Consider the following 16,181-nt stretch of genomic DNA (forward strand, 5'->3'; position numbering starts at 1 on the left):
ATTCAATAATAGATCGAATCAAATTTTAAATAACCAAATATTAAATCTCAAAAAATTTAAAACAAACTATTTAGATTGGTTCTTATTATATTAATGAAAGATGAAGCTTTTCGATAGTTCGTGAAGAAATACATAAGCAACTGGTTCACATTTTCCCCACCAATCCGTTTCACTTCTTTCCATAATGTTTCCGAGCGGCTGTGAAGAGTGGAAATAGAAATATCTGGCATTTTCATCATCTCAAAGATTATATTTTTAATGTTGGGTGAACTTCCTTTAAAGATGAAATGAAAAGGATATAATACAATCCAAAAAACGAGAGCAAATTTCATGAACGCTTATTTGTTGAGCAAAGTTTCAGTCCTTTTCAAATGAAAAATACAATCAAAGAAAAAAAAGATTGATATCAAAAAGGTGAAATTGAAAATACTGAAAGAAGTTCATCATGAACAACTTCCATGGCCAATTGAAGAAGAGAGAAATGAAACGCAAATGAGATTTTCTTTTCATGAATAACGAAATAATAAACTTTCTTTAAGTGAAGCACATAATTGACTATAGAGCAAAGATTGTTATCAAATAGTTGTATAATGGGCAAACAGTAAAACAAAAAGAGAAAGAATAGAAAAAATGTCAAAAGGGGATAAACACATCAAATCAACAGAAAAATGGAAGGAAATTAGAAGTGGGTGAAAACAAAGGAAACACATAACGCCAAATCAAGCGCAAATAGAAATATGGATGAAGAGGCCAATGGATGTCATTTCAACGAGCTTTCACAATTTCTTTTGTTCACATCACTCAGCTCTTCCTTCGAAGCCCTAGTTGTAGATCTCAACAATTTCCCTCCATTCCCATCATATTGAAATGAACACATCCTCCATATCCAACAATTCATCAACCATGAAAATAACAATACTCTATGAAACTGAGCAAGTCTTAATCCGCACCTATCATTTCATCTCAACGTCTGCCTCTCTCCGAATGACACACATATCTTCACCGTTTCCCATAGCAACAGCTTATTTCACACACCTCGTAACCTTCTCTCATCTTGCCTTCCCTTCTTCTTCTTCTTCATTCCCTCAAGTCAGCCTATCATTTATCACGCAAAGTCAAGGAATCCCCATCTACTTTGGGAGAGAAAGAGAGACCTCTCTTCATCACCTCTTCCAATGCTCCATGGACACCTTCATGTACCATTTCACCAGCTCCCTCATAATATCTGTTATAATCTCTCTCCATCCCTCTAATAAAACCCATGCCTCTTCCACCACAAATTGCCACAGATCAGCATGCTTACCAATAACATTTGCTCCCAAACACCTCCAAAGCATACCCTATTCCACAACCAGTCTTTTCCTCTTTAACAAACCATCTCAAACTGAGCATCAACAACTCTCTATAAGCACTTTCTCGTTCACCTCAATAATCAATTTCTCCAACTCTTCACTGCTCTGTCCTTCAACAGCAACCTCATTCCTAATACAAAAACCCACTGAATTCACATTTCAATAAAACCTAATCACATGATTTGAAAAATTTATCTACGTTTCTCCTAACATTCAGAGACCTTCACAATGAATTGAACAGTTTCAATGATGTCATGGCAGATGAAAGAAGACGAATATAAATTAATCAATAATTTGGAAGTGCCTTAAGTGGGATTGCATCTTTTCAAGCCCAAAGGAATATTTGTGTGAAATCCATTCATCACACGAGCAATGCAGTTTCAAAATGCAATGATCTCCTTGATGTGACAAATAAGCATCCGGATCTGCATTTTCACACAAAAACTGTCAAATTATCCGCTCAAACAAATTGTAACTCATGCAACAAAAACAGGGATTCTTCCCCGCATGCAATGATTTTTGCTCTTGCAAAAGGAACTGGTTTGATGGTAATTCATTTTTTCGTTAGAAGGCAGCTCGTTACGGAAAAAACTTGCCCATCCAAACTTCTTAAAAGTTTTCCTTTTGCACACTGCTTCCGCACACTTGCTTCGCACAATACAATTTTATTCATTCAATTCTATCGCAATTCAATGCTGCGGTCTGGCTTGAATCATCAGCCTGCTGATTTAAATCATTCTGCACAATGCCCGATTCGTTCCAAGGTTCAGCGCAATTAACCTTCACGAAAATATATTGGCGCAAATTTTACATTTCCAGATGAACAGAGTACAGCATATTATGCGCGAAAAATGCTCAAAACTCGCATGAAAAATTCAATCAAGTGTTTCGGATTTGATTATGGTTATAAATGCATCATTATCGAGCTAAGCATGGGAGCTATTCGTCGCAAGATTTGTTTATAATTATCAGCAACAAATGAAAAGCAAATATTGTTTTCGGAATCAATCGAACATTTGTTATGAAAAAAATGGATTATGATCATCAAAATGCTTTTGTATTGTATTTCCAGTGGCTGTTCAGAATGGGGTCTATTTCGTTGGTTATGTCGAAGCAACTCGTTTTAAAGCAAAATGAAACATTAACATATGTGTTTGCGAGTTATTTTGTATGTTTTGTTGCGCATGAATGGAAACAATTTTTCTGCAGAATGAATGGTGCGTCAGCGCAAAGCACTGCACCTGTACAGCAATAGACGAAGGACAATGATACTCTACAAGTGTTGCTAAGGTTCGCATTGCAATGGGTCCAGAAGAAAAATTTAAAGATGGAAAGTCTTTATGAATGGTAATTGTTCAGGATATTGGAGAATACAAAATAAAAGAGAGGGACGAAAAATATCCATTTGAACATACGAAAATGACACATTTTATGTTGAAGTTATGTCTGTGTAATAAACCGATGGATATGCTTCGTTTTGGTCATCATATATTTTCAAGCTGGATTGAGCAAAGAAAAAGAGAAAAAGAAAAAGAAAAAAAGAGAAATGTGGAAAAGAAGAAATTACAGAGTTGTCTGAGCTAAATGAAAAGCTCGAATACTCAAGCCAATCTTACACGGATATTGAAAAAAGGATAAAGGCAAATGGATAACTGCAAAGAAAAATAAAGGAGGCAACTATAACAAAAGGAGGACGAATAAGAAAAAATGAAGGAAGGGAACTACCATTTGCGAATGACAAAACAAGTGATTGAAAAGGCGACGAATTTGATTACAGCCAATGAGCAAGGCAAGAGAATGTTTTATGTTTGCCTGTACCAAACAAAGACAGCAAACAGCAATATCTGCTGAATCGGCTGCTTATTTCATTCATTTGTTCTTCGACTTGTTTGCCTCAGCTGCAAATCCAATAAAGCAACAGGGCTTACAAACGCAGTTGTCTGGCAAAAACAAAAGGACTTATTTTACGGAGCGAAACAACGGAACACGAAGCAAGTTTGAAGGGGTAAAAAATCCGCCCTCAAGACAGCCACGAGTTACAAAGCATGGCAGAGTATTCCAACAGAGAAATGATTCATTGCAGCAAATAGACATGAAAATGAAAAAGGGGAGAATTGCCAAAAGAGACGAATGACAGGGTATCACAAGAGAAAGCAAAGAAGAAAATGGAAATGTTGGCTAACTTTGTGATGCAAATGAGAAAGAAAAATGGAAAAGATGAAGAAAACTATCAAAAAGTGGAAGACTTGAGATTGATTCTAAATGAGTAGGAAACAGCGAAGCAAAACACGATAAAGCGAAACGAACGCGAGCGAGGCAGCGACAAAAAAAGAGAAATGAGCAGAAGAGATATCTCAAGCAAACGAAAAACAGCGCCAAAGTGATCAAAAACAAACAAGAAAAGAAAAGAAAAGAAAAAAATGCCAGTTTGGATTTGATTGAAAAGAAAAATGCGGCAGTATCAAACAGGTGGTTCATTGCTGCTATCGTCCTTTTCTTGTTCTTCTTCAGATCAACTGGATGTGCTCCAAAGTGTGCCAGATATTTACTGCTTGTTGCCGCATGCTGTTCTTTTCATCTTCATAGGCTTTTTTGTTTTGTCTCGTTGCGTTCCACTTTTCTTTTCCAGAAAACGCTCAATCTTGTGTTGCTCTCTCCCCTTCTCTCTTCTGAAGAATTGATATTTATCAACGCTTTTTGCGTCAAACTGCATTGGCATCGAAAGGCATTTGCTCAACTTAAGCTCGTGTGGCAGTCGCATGCTAATAATAAGTGATGGCGAGGGTTATTTCATTTGTCCTATTCCTTCGTTTTTTGCTTTCTTTTCTTCCCCATTATTGTCAAACTTCTGCAACATTGCCTCAAGGATTCCACCTTTCAAATCACATTTCTGTTCTTTGTGATGCATTTCATCTTCGTCTTCTTCACTCACTTCAATGGATATCAATAATATTGTTGCTTTCTTCCAATCAAAATCCATCAGATTCAATGACGGGCCTTATCTCCTGTGACTATTCAGGAGCACAACACTAATTTTCAATTTGTCATGAGCAGCAGCTGAGTCTGTGCAAGGATGGAAGAGATATTATTTTGAGAAAAGAAAAGTCGATTAGCAGGGATGCAACAAAAAAGAGAGAGAGAGAGATCGATTCTTTCTTTTTCATTTGGAGGTTGAAGGGTACGCAGAAGAAAAAGAAGAAGGAGGAGGAGAAGCTGTTTAGAATGAGTGATTCGACAGTGCCTTTCGAGAGATTTTGCAACGTCATGTGCATTCAACGAGTCGCGAAAAATAAAAAGAGAAGATGAACTGAATTTGAAGGAGAAGTGCATTCAAATGAGGATTTAAGAAAAGGGGGCATGAATAGCATGCAGACAAATTGGAATGGAAAAAATGAAGAAATTATAATTTATGTGAAACTACAAGATATCGTCGAAGAAATACTCTTTTGAAGAAAGGAAAAAGATAATACCTTCGCACTGAGGGCTGACTCGAAATTGAAGAAACAAAATTAGAGAAACTTATGAGGATATATTTTTTCTGCGTTGATGTTATTCTTTTTCAAAGCAAATAGTAGCATATATGCCAGTTGAAAATGGGATGAAAGCTCATGAATTTGTCAATGATTCGGAAAATATTCGAAAATTAAAAGAAACGATGACAGAAAATCAACTGTTTTATATGATGAAACAAGAAGGAACAATAAAGAAATTTGAAAAAGTCCATTATTTCCAGTGATTTTAGTGTCAACCGCGCTGAAGGTGAGTGTTTGAATGGGAACAAATGTTGAGGAAAGGAGGGTGAGAGAGGCGTCTTGGAGGAGGGAAATGAAGCCAGTGAGGGCATACTCGATGGTGGCACATGGGGTCTGATCTACTCTACCACAGATTTCCACATCACTTCCACCATTTGCAACGATTTTGTTCTGAGCAATGAGGGGGAGCCAGCTATTATATTCAGCATTGTCAGCTGTTCCTTGATTCCACACTCTTTTTGTTGGAGTTGTTGAACCACAATTCTCGAATGGAGATTGAGTGATTGCATTGCCACTGAAAAACACATCATTCCCCCTGCCATTAGTTGCGGAATTGCCATCGAAGAAGCAGAATGTGATGAATTTTACTCCGTTCATCCATGAATAAGTTGAAAGAAAATAAATGGCAGCACCTCCGTAATTTGTTGAGGCAGTCAATATGTCGTTTTCGAATTGGCAATCATTGATTAAAAACTGGTTTGGCTGGTAACTTGAAGGATTATAAAACGTTAGAGAACCAGTAGAATCTTTTTCAGAATTTGCAAAACACTTACATTTGGAAAACAGGAATTGGCAAGTTAAATTCATGTAAAGGATGGCAAAAAACCAACCAGTTCCGTATGAGTCTGTAATCGAACAACTTTCGACTTTGTTTTCAGTGAACGAATAATCACAATAAGTTTGATTGCAATAGACATAAGCAGCTCCACCATGAGCAGCTGAACAGCTGGTGAAGTTGGATTTTGCGATGTCAATTTTCAACAAAGCATTACAAAACAACGCTGCTCCTTCCCCGTAAGTTGAGCATTTGTTGAATGAACAGGAAGTGATTGTGAGATTTGCATTTGCACGGTTAACATAAAGAGCTCCTCCTTCACTTGATCCACCAGTTGTATTTTCCCATATGCACCATTCAAATTTATGGCTGTTAACATCAAAGGAATCCAGTCTTCCAAGTTTCACTTTTTGAGATTCAGTTCCAATATACTCAACAGCAGCATTTGATGAAGAACGTGTTTGGCGGAGGAAAGAGGCATTGAAGGCAGAGAGAGAAGTTGATGGGATGTTGAGGGAAGTGAAAATGGCACCATCGATAAGGTTGTGGGTGTGGAGGAAGATGGTTGAGTGGATGGAGAGGGATGAGTGAAGAGAGAAAGAGGGGATTGTTTTTTAGTTGGTTGAAGTGAACCTGAAATTTGTTTTTACAAAAGCGAAAGAAGATTTTAACTGGAATCTAATTTTAATTTGCGTGAAATGTCTTTTGATTTTTCTTTCTTTGTTCATTTTTGTGACGGTTGTTGAAACGATAAGTTAGAAAAAGAGTTCTTTTTTAACAATTACAATCTGTAAATTACTATTATTCAAATATATTAAAAAAGAGTGTAGAAATAATTTTTCTTTTCTTTTTGTTTCTGAATGTTTTATATTTTGAAATAACTTTATTGCACTTTGTTAAAAAAAGATATCTTTATTAAAAAATGTCCAGTCGGAGGATAATACCAAATAAAATATGAAGTACCATTATTTATGTATTTTTCTCACTTTTTTGCATCCAAAGATTTTTTTGACAAGCCCTTTTGTGTACTGACCGTTGTTTGCTGAAAATGTTAGTCTTTTATTTGTTTTCAATTCCTATACTGAAAACATTTGTTTTCTTGTTGTTGATGTCTCATATGATGTTCTTTTTCTTTTTTCCCCTTTTGGTGGATATAATGCAAAACAATGTTTTTATCAAAAATTCTTTTAACGAATTTTGAAGATAATGCGCAATGCCAAAACTGCGTAGAAAATATGATCAGCGTTTGAAAGAAGGAAGCCACGAGCGGGAAAGAGATTCAGGGATTTTTTAGTGCATAAATTCGGGACAGCCTTTCAAAGAGATTTTTCCACAAAGCTTAAAGCTTCATTATCTGCGAGTGAAGCAAAACTTGAAGGTGGAGCCGAAGCTTGAGTTGACGAAGAAAGAAATTTCAGATGATATTTCCTGGCTTGTGACAAATGGCGGGGGCTTTTGCAGCAGAGAAGAAGGACTCCGAACATGGAAGATTAATGGGATATTTCCCACAGTTTTAGGGGGGTCGTCGTCTGCCGGAGGAGGCAAAATCGAAAGCTTGTGAAAATGATTATGAACTGTTTGATTCGAACCAATTACAGATTATCTTGTCTTTCTTTTGCAGATCATGCAAGTTATTGGAATCTGCGAATCTGTTTTGATGACATTCACGAATCATTTTTTGGAGAGCTATTCGGATTACAACATTCGTTTTCTGATCCATCAATTGGAGTTATTGCATGTGTGATGAGATTATTATTTTTAAAAAAAAAGTTTTTAAGGACTTCTATTTTAACTATTATTTTGTGTTTGTGTGTGCGCTTGCTGTTTGAACTTGTGTCCAGATGAATTTGAAAGCAAGTGCTTTTTTATTTTGTTCTGAATTGGAAGGATGTTTCAAACAATTTCTTGGGACATACGACAAATACCTCATGGATAGAGAAAAATTGAAGTGGTTTGTGCTTTTGTCATTTTGTTTTAACTGATATTTTTGTCAACTTGTTTGTTATTTCTGTTGCTATTTTCTGTATTTTTGCGGTGCTTGACAAACAACATGCTTTTTACTTCATCAACACAGGCTTCAGTCATTTGTTGGGCGTGTACAATCTGGCTTCTTTGGCCTTGCAGGTGCTCGGCATGCTGTGATAGCCTCTTTGCAACCGATCGGATCAGAGGAGCCTGCGATCCCCATTGCAGAGCGAGAGAGGCGGCTTATTGAGTCGTTGGGGAAGCAGCAGGAAACACACACAGTCAACGATCCACGCTTTCCAGCACAAATTCCTGCTGAGTTACCACTCCCTTATCCAGCACGCTCTCCTCCCTTACCATTTGCACAGCCTCGCTCTGATTGCATGGGCAGCTCATTGGCTGGGCAAAACAAGACAGACACTTCTCTTTCAGCGGACAAAGATGGGATATTTGGCTCTGTTCAGATTCCGCAGATTCCTCTGTCTTCAAACAAATCGTCGTGTTTCTATCCCTCTTCTTCTTCTTCTTTAACCCGTCCACATCTTTTCACATTATTCTCTTCTTCGCCACAATTTCCATCAATGCTTTATCCAGCTTCGCTGGATGTTCATTTGAACTGCTTTCCTCTTCTGCAGCTGTACACCCCACTCTGCATCAGCATTTCGAACGACATCCGTGTACTGGCTGTTCAGAATGAGATGAATGGTCATCGCATGAGAAATGCAAGAGGAAGGGGGAAGTAGCTTCAAGGCGCATTGCGTTAATCAGCTCGCTTTATGACACCGCCAAGATGCGAAGAGAGAGGAGTACGAGTTCAAATGGAAGAGGCAAAGAAGGCGGATTTCAGAAGCAAGTTAAGTGCAGAGACGAGAAAAGGGAGAAAGCAGAAAGAGCCAAAGGCGAAGACGAAGAAGAAGGAGAAAGACGAGTTTTACCCATAACAAGTTGACGCTTTCGACGCAAGGCTTCCACAGGCAGTAACAGGAAAGAGGAGGAGGGACAGGGGAAGAGAAGAAGGAGGTGATGAAAATGATGATGAACAGCATCAAACATTTTATTCTTTTGACAGCACACTCTCATCTGCTCAGCTGCACACTCGAAACATCACAGCCTCCTCAACATTTGCTCCTACTTTTTCTCCCTTGCCACACACACAATTGTCTGCTCCTTCTGTTCTTGTTGGAACTCCGCTAAAGCCACTCACTCCTTCATCTCCTGCCACAGACTCCTCTTCACTTACGCAGAAGTCCTTCAACATGACTAGCCCAAGCTCTGCCTCTTTATCAAACATGTCTTCTTCTTCCTCTCCTTCTTCTTCTTCGTCGTCTTCTCCTCCTCCTCCTTCTTCTTCTTTTCTTCTTCTTCTTTTTCTTCACATTTTTAGTCTTCTTCATTAATATTTTTTCTCACTCCCTTCTGGGTCAGAGCATCGATCTTTCAATTCCTATATGCTATTCAATTTGGCGGAGCTGCCATGTGATCCAATTATTTATTACATTCATATTTCTTTCTCTCGATGTCCGTTCGCCAAGTGCGCCTTCATTTCATTTTTCATTCATTATTCTGATGAGAAAAAAAACCATTTGGACGAATTCATTCATTTCATTCAAATCAACTTCTTCTTCAACACCTTCTTCGATGAACATCAAAAATTTTGTTGATTATCATATTTAATTCAACTCCTGTTAAATCCAGGGCCAAGCGTCATCTTTCATTTTCTTTTCGGAAGCACAAAAGGATTATTCATTCTATTACAAAATGTAGCCAAATTTAAATAGCAATAGAGGTGATTTCGAGTCGAAAAAAGCTGATCAGTCGGAGCGAAATCAAAAAAGGAGGACGACTTTGCCTTTTTTGTTTGGTAGATGAAAGAGGTTCAGATGAAAAGAGAATATTATCAAAGCAATTCTTGAACGAAATAAATGATTGAAATGATGTTCTTCAGATCACGCAAAGCCAAATGCCTTCAACGAGCAATCAAAGATGAAACGATGCGGGAAAGCAATTTATAGAAAATTCATTTTTGTAGAAAAATTCTATGAAAGAAGAGAATAAATGCCTGACAAGCAATGTTGATTTCATCAAATGCACATGTGAGATGTTTTCTTCTTTTTTATATGCCATCTCCCCAACTTTCTTCGACTTTGCCTTCATTTGCACCAATCCACCGACAAGTCAGCTGATGAAATGATTTCTGCCTTATGATCTGCACCTTCTTCAGAAGACCCGTCGCATTACGTGTGCCCTTGCAGGGCATCTTTTATAGCCATCAAAGCAATGCATTGATGCCAAGATGACTATCCACGTTTTTATCGTCAGCTGTATTCCCGTTGAGAAATATAAACAAATCGACATCCCAATCACCGAATGCTTCTGTTCAATAATATCCAACGACCGAGTTTTCTTTCTGAGTGATGTTTCCCATGAGTGCGAACACGGGCTCTTTCACGGAAGCTTCAAGAGACTCGCTAACAAAATACTCATTTCTTCTTCATCCTACTCCTTCGTTCTCTCACTTAATTGCCAGAACAGTTTATCTTAGCCTTCAGGTGTAACATTTCACAAGCAGTTATAAATGATAATGCTGTGCCGATGCGATTCTGTTCATGGTTCGATTGTTGATATCAATAGAGAAGTGTGTGTTGATTAACATGGCGGAGGCAAGCGTGGTGTTTGATGTGAAAGAAGATAGCATCATCAGCATTATCGAAAGGAGAATTTTGATGAAGCAGGCAGAAATGAAAGGAAGATAAGGAGAGGATGGAGAAGGAAACGGGAAGGATATGTGATGTGAAGAATAAAGAATTAAAAGGAGAGATCGAGTTAGTTATCCTCGTTGACTACAATCTCCCGGATATCACATTCTCCGTATACTGAAGCGTTAGAGCTTTATATCTGGTAATGAAATTTGTCTATACTAATTCAGATGCAAAAAGGAAAAAAGGAGTTAACAAACTGTTTTCATTCTTTAAATATTATTAATAAAATATTTTTCAACATAAAATTCTTGTTCTCTTTTATGAATGATTATTGTTTGTTAGTTTTCATTTTCAAGATTAAAGATTTTTATTTTATGTATTTGTTGAGTTTTTGTTTGATCTTTATTTCTTTTAAGTTCACTTTTATTTAACTTGATCAAAAAAAATCTTTTTCACCTAAAGCATAAAAAAGGTATGTCTTTTGGGGAAGAAAAAATAAAATAAATATAAATTATTGATATAAAAGCTTTACTGTTATGAAAAATAAATATAATTTTTGATCAATTGAAACCACAATTATTTTTATTATTTAGTTTTTTGATCTTTTTTATGATATCAAAAAAAATCACCCAAATATTTTCTTTTTCTTTGTATTTGTTAATAATTGGGACGAAATTTTGTGCTTTCTGAATTTTGTTCCATTTTACTCTGACTTATATTTTTCTCAAATTTTTAATTTATCCTCTTTTTTATTGACGTGGAAATGAAAGACTTATTGTGTTAAAGCAGGAGGATAATTTTTGAAACAAATCGTTGTTTTTTTTCATAAATGACAGATATTTGCCACAAATGACTTCTTTCCGATGACGAATTTAGGGTTTAAGATGCGTAATTTGGGGGTCTTTTATTGGAGATTGTTGTATTTTTTTATGTCTTTTGTTTTTGAATTTGTTCACCAACTATTTGAATTACTAAAAATAAAATTCGTGAGATTGGCACCTAACTTGGAAGAAAATGTCCAGGACGATGAAACATATCTTCTCATCAAGGAGGTATTATACACTTTCTCATTTCAATGTTTTGTTTTTCAAAAAATAAAAATTTATCATTTCACAAAAAGAAGTTTCACTTTTTGGTTAATGTGAGATAAAAAATAAAAGAGAATGGCATAACTGTTTGTTTTCTGAAGTGGCTAATAACTGAAGAAATCAATCGACTTCATTTGTGGAAAAATAAATAAAAATAAGAATAGTGTTGAATATACAGAAATATAAATCGAAAAGTTAAAATGGCTTTGAAACGTCATAAGATAATAAGATAGTTGAGATGACTTGCTCTTAATTTAAGGCGCAAGGATGTTTGGATCCTTTTTTGGATGCTGCATCTTCCAAATAGCAAAAAGTGAAATTAAAATAAGGAAGATTACACCAAAAATAATTTTAAAATTCAAAGTTGAGAACGAAATTATTGGAGGTTCTGGAGTAAATTTATATCCAAACATACGAATTTTATATGGCACAAAAGGTGAAATAGACACTTCTACATTTTGTACTGTTGGCGTGTTATAAACAGAAATCAACTTTTGTGCTGCTTTTTGTCCGTTCACAATCGCCGTTCGAGTTCTTTCAGCAAGCAAAAATTCGCATGTTTTTGTTCCTTCAATGTTTTCTTTGCATGGATTTGGATAACCTCCTAAAGCGAATATATCCCACTCTTCAGGCAACTTATTCATTTCTGAAATAATTTCATCAATTGGACGACGTCTGTTAGGACTGTGAGACTGAATCAGAAGAACTGGTTTATCTTGACCAGTTCTCCTTGCTCTTTCAACAATTTCAAAATTTACTTGTAATTCGCTTTGCCAAATTCCACACTCGTCATATGGTCTTGTTGTGTTTCCCATGAATGATTTTGCTGATTCATAGGTAAATGTTGTGTTTTTGTGTAGTTTTGGCATTGATTGAAAATTTGGATGATCATTTTGACACAATTTATATAAAAGCTTTCCGTTAACGCCTTCAAATAATTCAAAGGGAACTTCGCTTTGTTCAAGCGCCTTCATAATTTCATTTCTTTCTTTCGTTCCTTTCCATGGGGCGACAATGTAAACATCTTGTAGTCCAAGCTCTTCAAGTCTATTTGTTATTTTTGGTGATTTTATTCCATCAGTATATTTCCATTTGTATTCTTTGGTTTCAAATGTTGCACACAAAAACAATAAAATTCCAAGCATGATACCAGCTTTCTAAAAAAGTCTTTGAATTAATAGGAAAAATGAAAATTTTAACAATAACAATTTTCTATAACCCTTTATTTATAATTTTTCATTTATGAAAATTACACCTCGCAGCCTGTTGTTAATTTTTATATCAATTTATTATTTCTACAAAAAAAGATTAAAATAAACACAAATGGAGCATATGTTCAAAAACTTGATCATTGCTTTTTCTGATTTTTTTTAGTTGTTGGCTTTCAATGATTAAACAGTTTGGATTGAATGAAAAGAAGATTTTGAGAGGCAAACTTTTCAATTTGTTGTTTAAATAATCATTGAATTTTTGGAATGAATCACAAGGATATACCTTAGACAGTTCTGGAAAGTATGATAGTTTTCTACTTCGTTTTAGAACATTTATAATGCAATTCAAACAAATTTGTGTTGATGCATATATGGTTGCAGGTTTAACTTATTGCATTTTTGATCTTTTAAAGAACATTTCATATGATTCTCATCACAATTTTCTGGATTCAATCACTCATTTAATTTGTATAACTTCTTTTTCTTCCAATGATCCAACATCTCATCGCACAACTGCAGAAAAACCATCATCCACTTTATTTTATAGAATATCTTCGTTTTTTGTCTCTTCATCAAAGAAAATGAGTGAAATGAAGAAGAAACGAAGATATTGTCCTGATAATAAATATAATTTTAACGTAGAATATGAAAGCAGACAACAATACTCACTTAATACCAGTGAAGCTTTCTTTCATCTGAAACTGGAGCTTCGCAGACTTTCAGCTTTTGAGATTGGAAAGGCAAACATTTGTTCCTTTATTGAAATGTCCGCAAAGAGAATGAAGGTTGCTGTGAATTTGTCATTTTGGCCAGCCGAATGAGCAGATGACAGCAACTGCAGTGCTCACCAATTCTGAATTGATCTTCTCATTTGTCTCTCAACAAATTCATCTGATGAAAGACATGAAAATTAACACCTTCATTCATTCATTCATTCATCATCATCATCATCATCATCTTCTTCTTCTTCTTCTTCTTCTTCTTCTTCTTCTTCTTCTTCTTCTTCTTCTTCTTCTTCTTCTTCTTCTTCTTCTTCTTCTTCTTCTTCTTCTTCTTCTTCTTCTTCTTCTTCTTCTTCTTCTTCCTCCTCCTCCTCCTCCTCCCCTCTCCTCCTCCTCCTCTCCCACCCATTCGGAAACTAAGTCGCCCAACACATAGCTGATTATTCTTCTTCTGATGTTAAAAACTTCATCTTTTCTCTTCTTCTCCATCTTTTTCCTTCTCTTAACTCTCTTCGCAGTCAAATGCCGAAGAATTTCGCAATTCGGTTGGATAACATGCTCCTTGCGTTGCTTCGTCCTCAACATGTTCCTCTTCTTCTTCCTCTTCCTTTCTTCTTCTTCTTCGTAGTCGTCGTTGTCGTCGTCTTCGCTTCATCGTCTTCTTCAAATGGAGCAGCACGCTGATTCACTTCTTCATTCCAGAGGTGGAGCAGCGATGAAAAGAAGTTGGAAGGAGATGATGAGTCATCTTCATCATTGTCATCAGCTCCTATGATTGACCTTTTGGATGCATCGGAGGTGGAGGCGTCATGCACTTTGACTGCAGCGATGTATGGCATCGAGAGACAGCTGGGGATTATGTTAATCAAAAGATGTCGTCACTGAGGGAGCAACAGACGCTGCGGGAATAAGCGGATACGTGGAAAGCTGTGCTGCATGGGGGTGTTGTGTGTCCCTACGATGTGGCGCTTTCGGCAATGCTTTCGGTTCTGCTGTTGGAGCCGTTCCCCCCATTTGCAGCGTCTGTGGGAACGAAGCCAGAGGGAAAGCAGAATTTTGTGTCGGCAGAATGAATACGTCCATGTCGATCAACGACCTGTTTGACCCGTCGCTGCAAACATTGCGATCTCAAAAGTTGAGGCGTGTTGTGGTGGTGAAGCTGAAAGACGAAGTGATGGGGAGAGGGATTGCAGAGTGTGAAGAGGGGAAGAGCTGAAGAACAAGAAGGATGATCAAGAGAGGACGAAGGCGAATGCAGCGCAGACGCTTAGCAAGACGGGTAAGAAGAACGTGGGGCATGTGGAGGAGATGGCAGTGGAGAAGGAGGGGCTGGGGTGGCAGATCCTGGAGCTGAAGGAGCAGCACCAGGAGGCGAAGCAGGAGATGGAGAAGAGGAATACGGAGTTCAATATGCTGCTGCAGAAGATCCGGGACGACGAGCGGATCTCGAAGCGGACGAGCTGGATGGCGGAGCAGCTGTAGGAGAAGGACAAGATCATCCGGATGCTCGAGAGGAAGATTCTGAAGATGAGTGAGAAGCACATCGCAAAAGTGAAGGAGGAGAAGGTGCTTCAGGAGCAGCTGGCGGCGATGAAGAAGAAGGCGGAGCTGATTAATGCGGGGATTGAGAAGGAGAAGAAGATAAAGTTTGAGGGACGGCAGTCGGATAAGATGAAACCTAAATCATCCGTATTCCTGGTGTTTTTGCTGAATTTCTTCAAGGCAGAAGCAGCGATGCGAAAAAAGGCGAAGAAGACTCCGCTTGATCCCATATGTTTTGGGGATGCGTAAATATTTTCTTTATCAGAGACAGCTTGAAAAGGATTCGCACAAGATGAAATGGAGTATTTTCTGATTGTTTCATCCACAGACATTGCCAGAGCTGTTGCTTTTAATTTTTCTTGTAGAGTTCCTGTTGTTTGGGTGCAGCTTTCCATCATTTGTGACTGTTTTTGAGGTGCGCCATCGCAAAGACTTCTTCGCATTGTACCTGCAAATGCCGGATTTGTGCGATGCTGTTGATCTGTGAGCTTTTCTAACGGAGTCAAAGAACAGAGCGTTTGTGAAGAAGGTGAGTCACATCTTTGCATTGCTGAACCGGAGCAGGACCACCAAGTGATGGTGCTTTCTTGTGTGTCGGCAAGTGCAGGGGTTGAGAACTGGTTGAAACGGCTGGTGGAGGCTGTGTCGTTGGTTATGGCAAAGAATTAAGAGTGGTTAGAGTTGCTGCAAATGGCGCGCAAGCTGGTGGAGCTTGCAGCTTTGAAGAAGAAAGAAGCGGCAGATGAAAAAGGAGGAATAGTTTGTGATTCACCTATATTTTTTCCATCAGCAGAAGGTTAATTTTTCATCTGAAAGAGCAAAATTAAATGAAAACCTATGCGATGCTGGAAAAGGGTTATGAGAAGAAAATGTGGAGCGAATATGAACGAGAATATGGAATGAACGTTTGGAGTCAGTTGGGGAATTTATGCATTTTTAAGCAGGCACGGATGCAGAGGTGATATAAGATTATGCAGAAATTGAGGAGATTGCGCAACTACAAAAAGACTATTAGAATGTTTTCAGTTTCGCGTTGTGTGTTGTGGATGAGTAGGATTCTCAGTAGATGAATGAAGTGGAATTTTGTGTTTCTTTCCTAGCGTCTTTGCCAGAGTTCCTGTGGATTTCGTATTTTCTGTTTGAAGGAATTGAGGTTTCTATCGAAACAATTTCCTTCTGCGCTGCCCTGGACCAGCCGCTTCACATTCTAAAACTTCATTTTCTGATTCTGTAAATTTATCTTTTTCTTTCTATTCCAATAGCTATTAAATAATTCATAGCTGTTCTTTCTATC

General features: G+C 37.4%; 4 protein-coding genes across 4 annotated transcripts; 3 read left to right on the top strand and 1 right to left on the bottom strand.

The window, feature by feature from the left end:
• Positions 1 to 7,588: 7,588 nt before the first annotated feature.
• Positions 7,589 to 8,368, top strand: MONOS_10597 (uncharacterized protein; the record flags this gene model as incomplete). Its single annotated transcript, XM_067863058.1, has 2 exons — positions 7,589 to 7,611; positions 7,735 to 8,368. The coding sequence occupies 2 exons, from the start codon at positions 7,589 to 7,591 to the stop codon at positions 8,366 to 8,368; spliced, it is 657 nt and encodes a 218-aa protein (XP_067732550.1).
• A 33-nt stretch (positions 8,369 to 8,401) lies between these two features.
• On the top strand, positions 8,402 to 9,022 carry MONOS_10598 (uncharacterized protein; the record flags this gene model as incomplete). Its single annotated transcript, XM_067863059.1, has 2 exons — positions 8,402 to 8,553; positions 8,695 to 9,022. The coding sequence occupies 2 exons, from the start codon at positions 8,402 to 8,404 to the stop codon at positions 9,020 to 9,022; spliced, it is 480 nt and encodes a 159-aa protein (XP_067732551.1).
• Positions 9,023 to 11,432: 2,410 nt separating this feature from the next.
• On the bottom strand, positions 11,433 to 12,628 carry MONOS_10599 (uncharacterized protein). The gene has a single exon (XM_067863060.1). It carries the CDS (start codon positions 12,555 to 12,557, stop codon positions 11,667 to 11,669), a length of 891 nt encoding a protein of 296 aa, XP_067732552.1. The 5' UTR covers positions 12,558 to 12,628; the 3' UTR covers positions 11,433 to 11,666.
• Positions 12,629 to 14,426: 1,798 nt separating this feature from the next.
• Positions 14,427 to 14,880, top strand: MONOS_10601 (uncharacterized protein; the record flags this gene model as incomplete). Its single annotated transcript, XM_067863063.1, has 2 exons — positions 14,427 to 14,539; positions 14,661 to 14,880. The coding sequence occupies 2 exons, from the start codon at positions 14,427 to 14,429 to the stop codon at positions 14,878 to 14,880; spliced, it is 333 nt and encodes a 110-aa protein (XP_067732553.1).
• Between the last annotated feature and the right edge of the window lie 1,301 nt (positions 14,881 to 16,181).

The sequence above is a fragment of the Monocercomonoides exilis genome (genome assembly GCF_001643675.1).
Source record: "Monocercomonoides exilis strain PA203 chromosome Unknown scaffold9-1957334, whole genome shotgun sequence".
Classification (NCBI taxonomy): Eukaryota; Preaxostyla; order Oxymonadida; family Polymastigidae; genus Monocercomonoides; species Monocercomonoides exilis.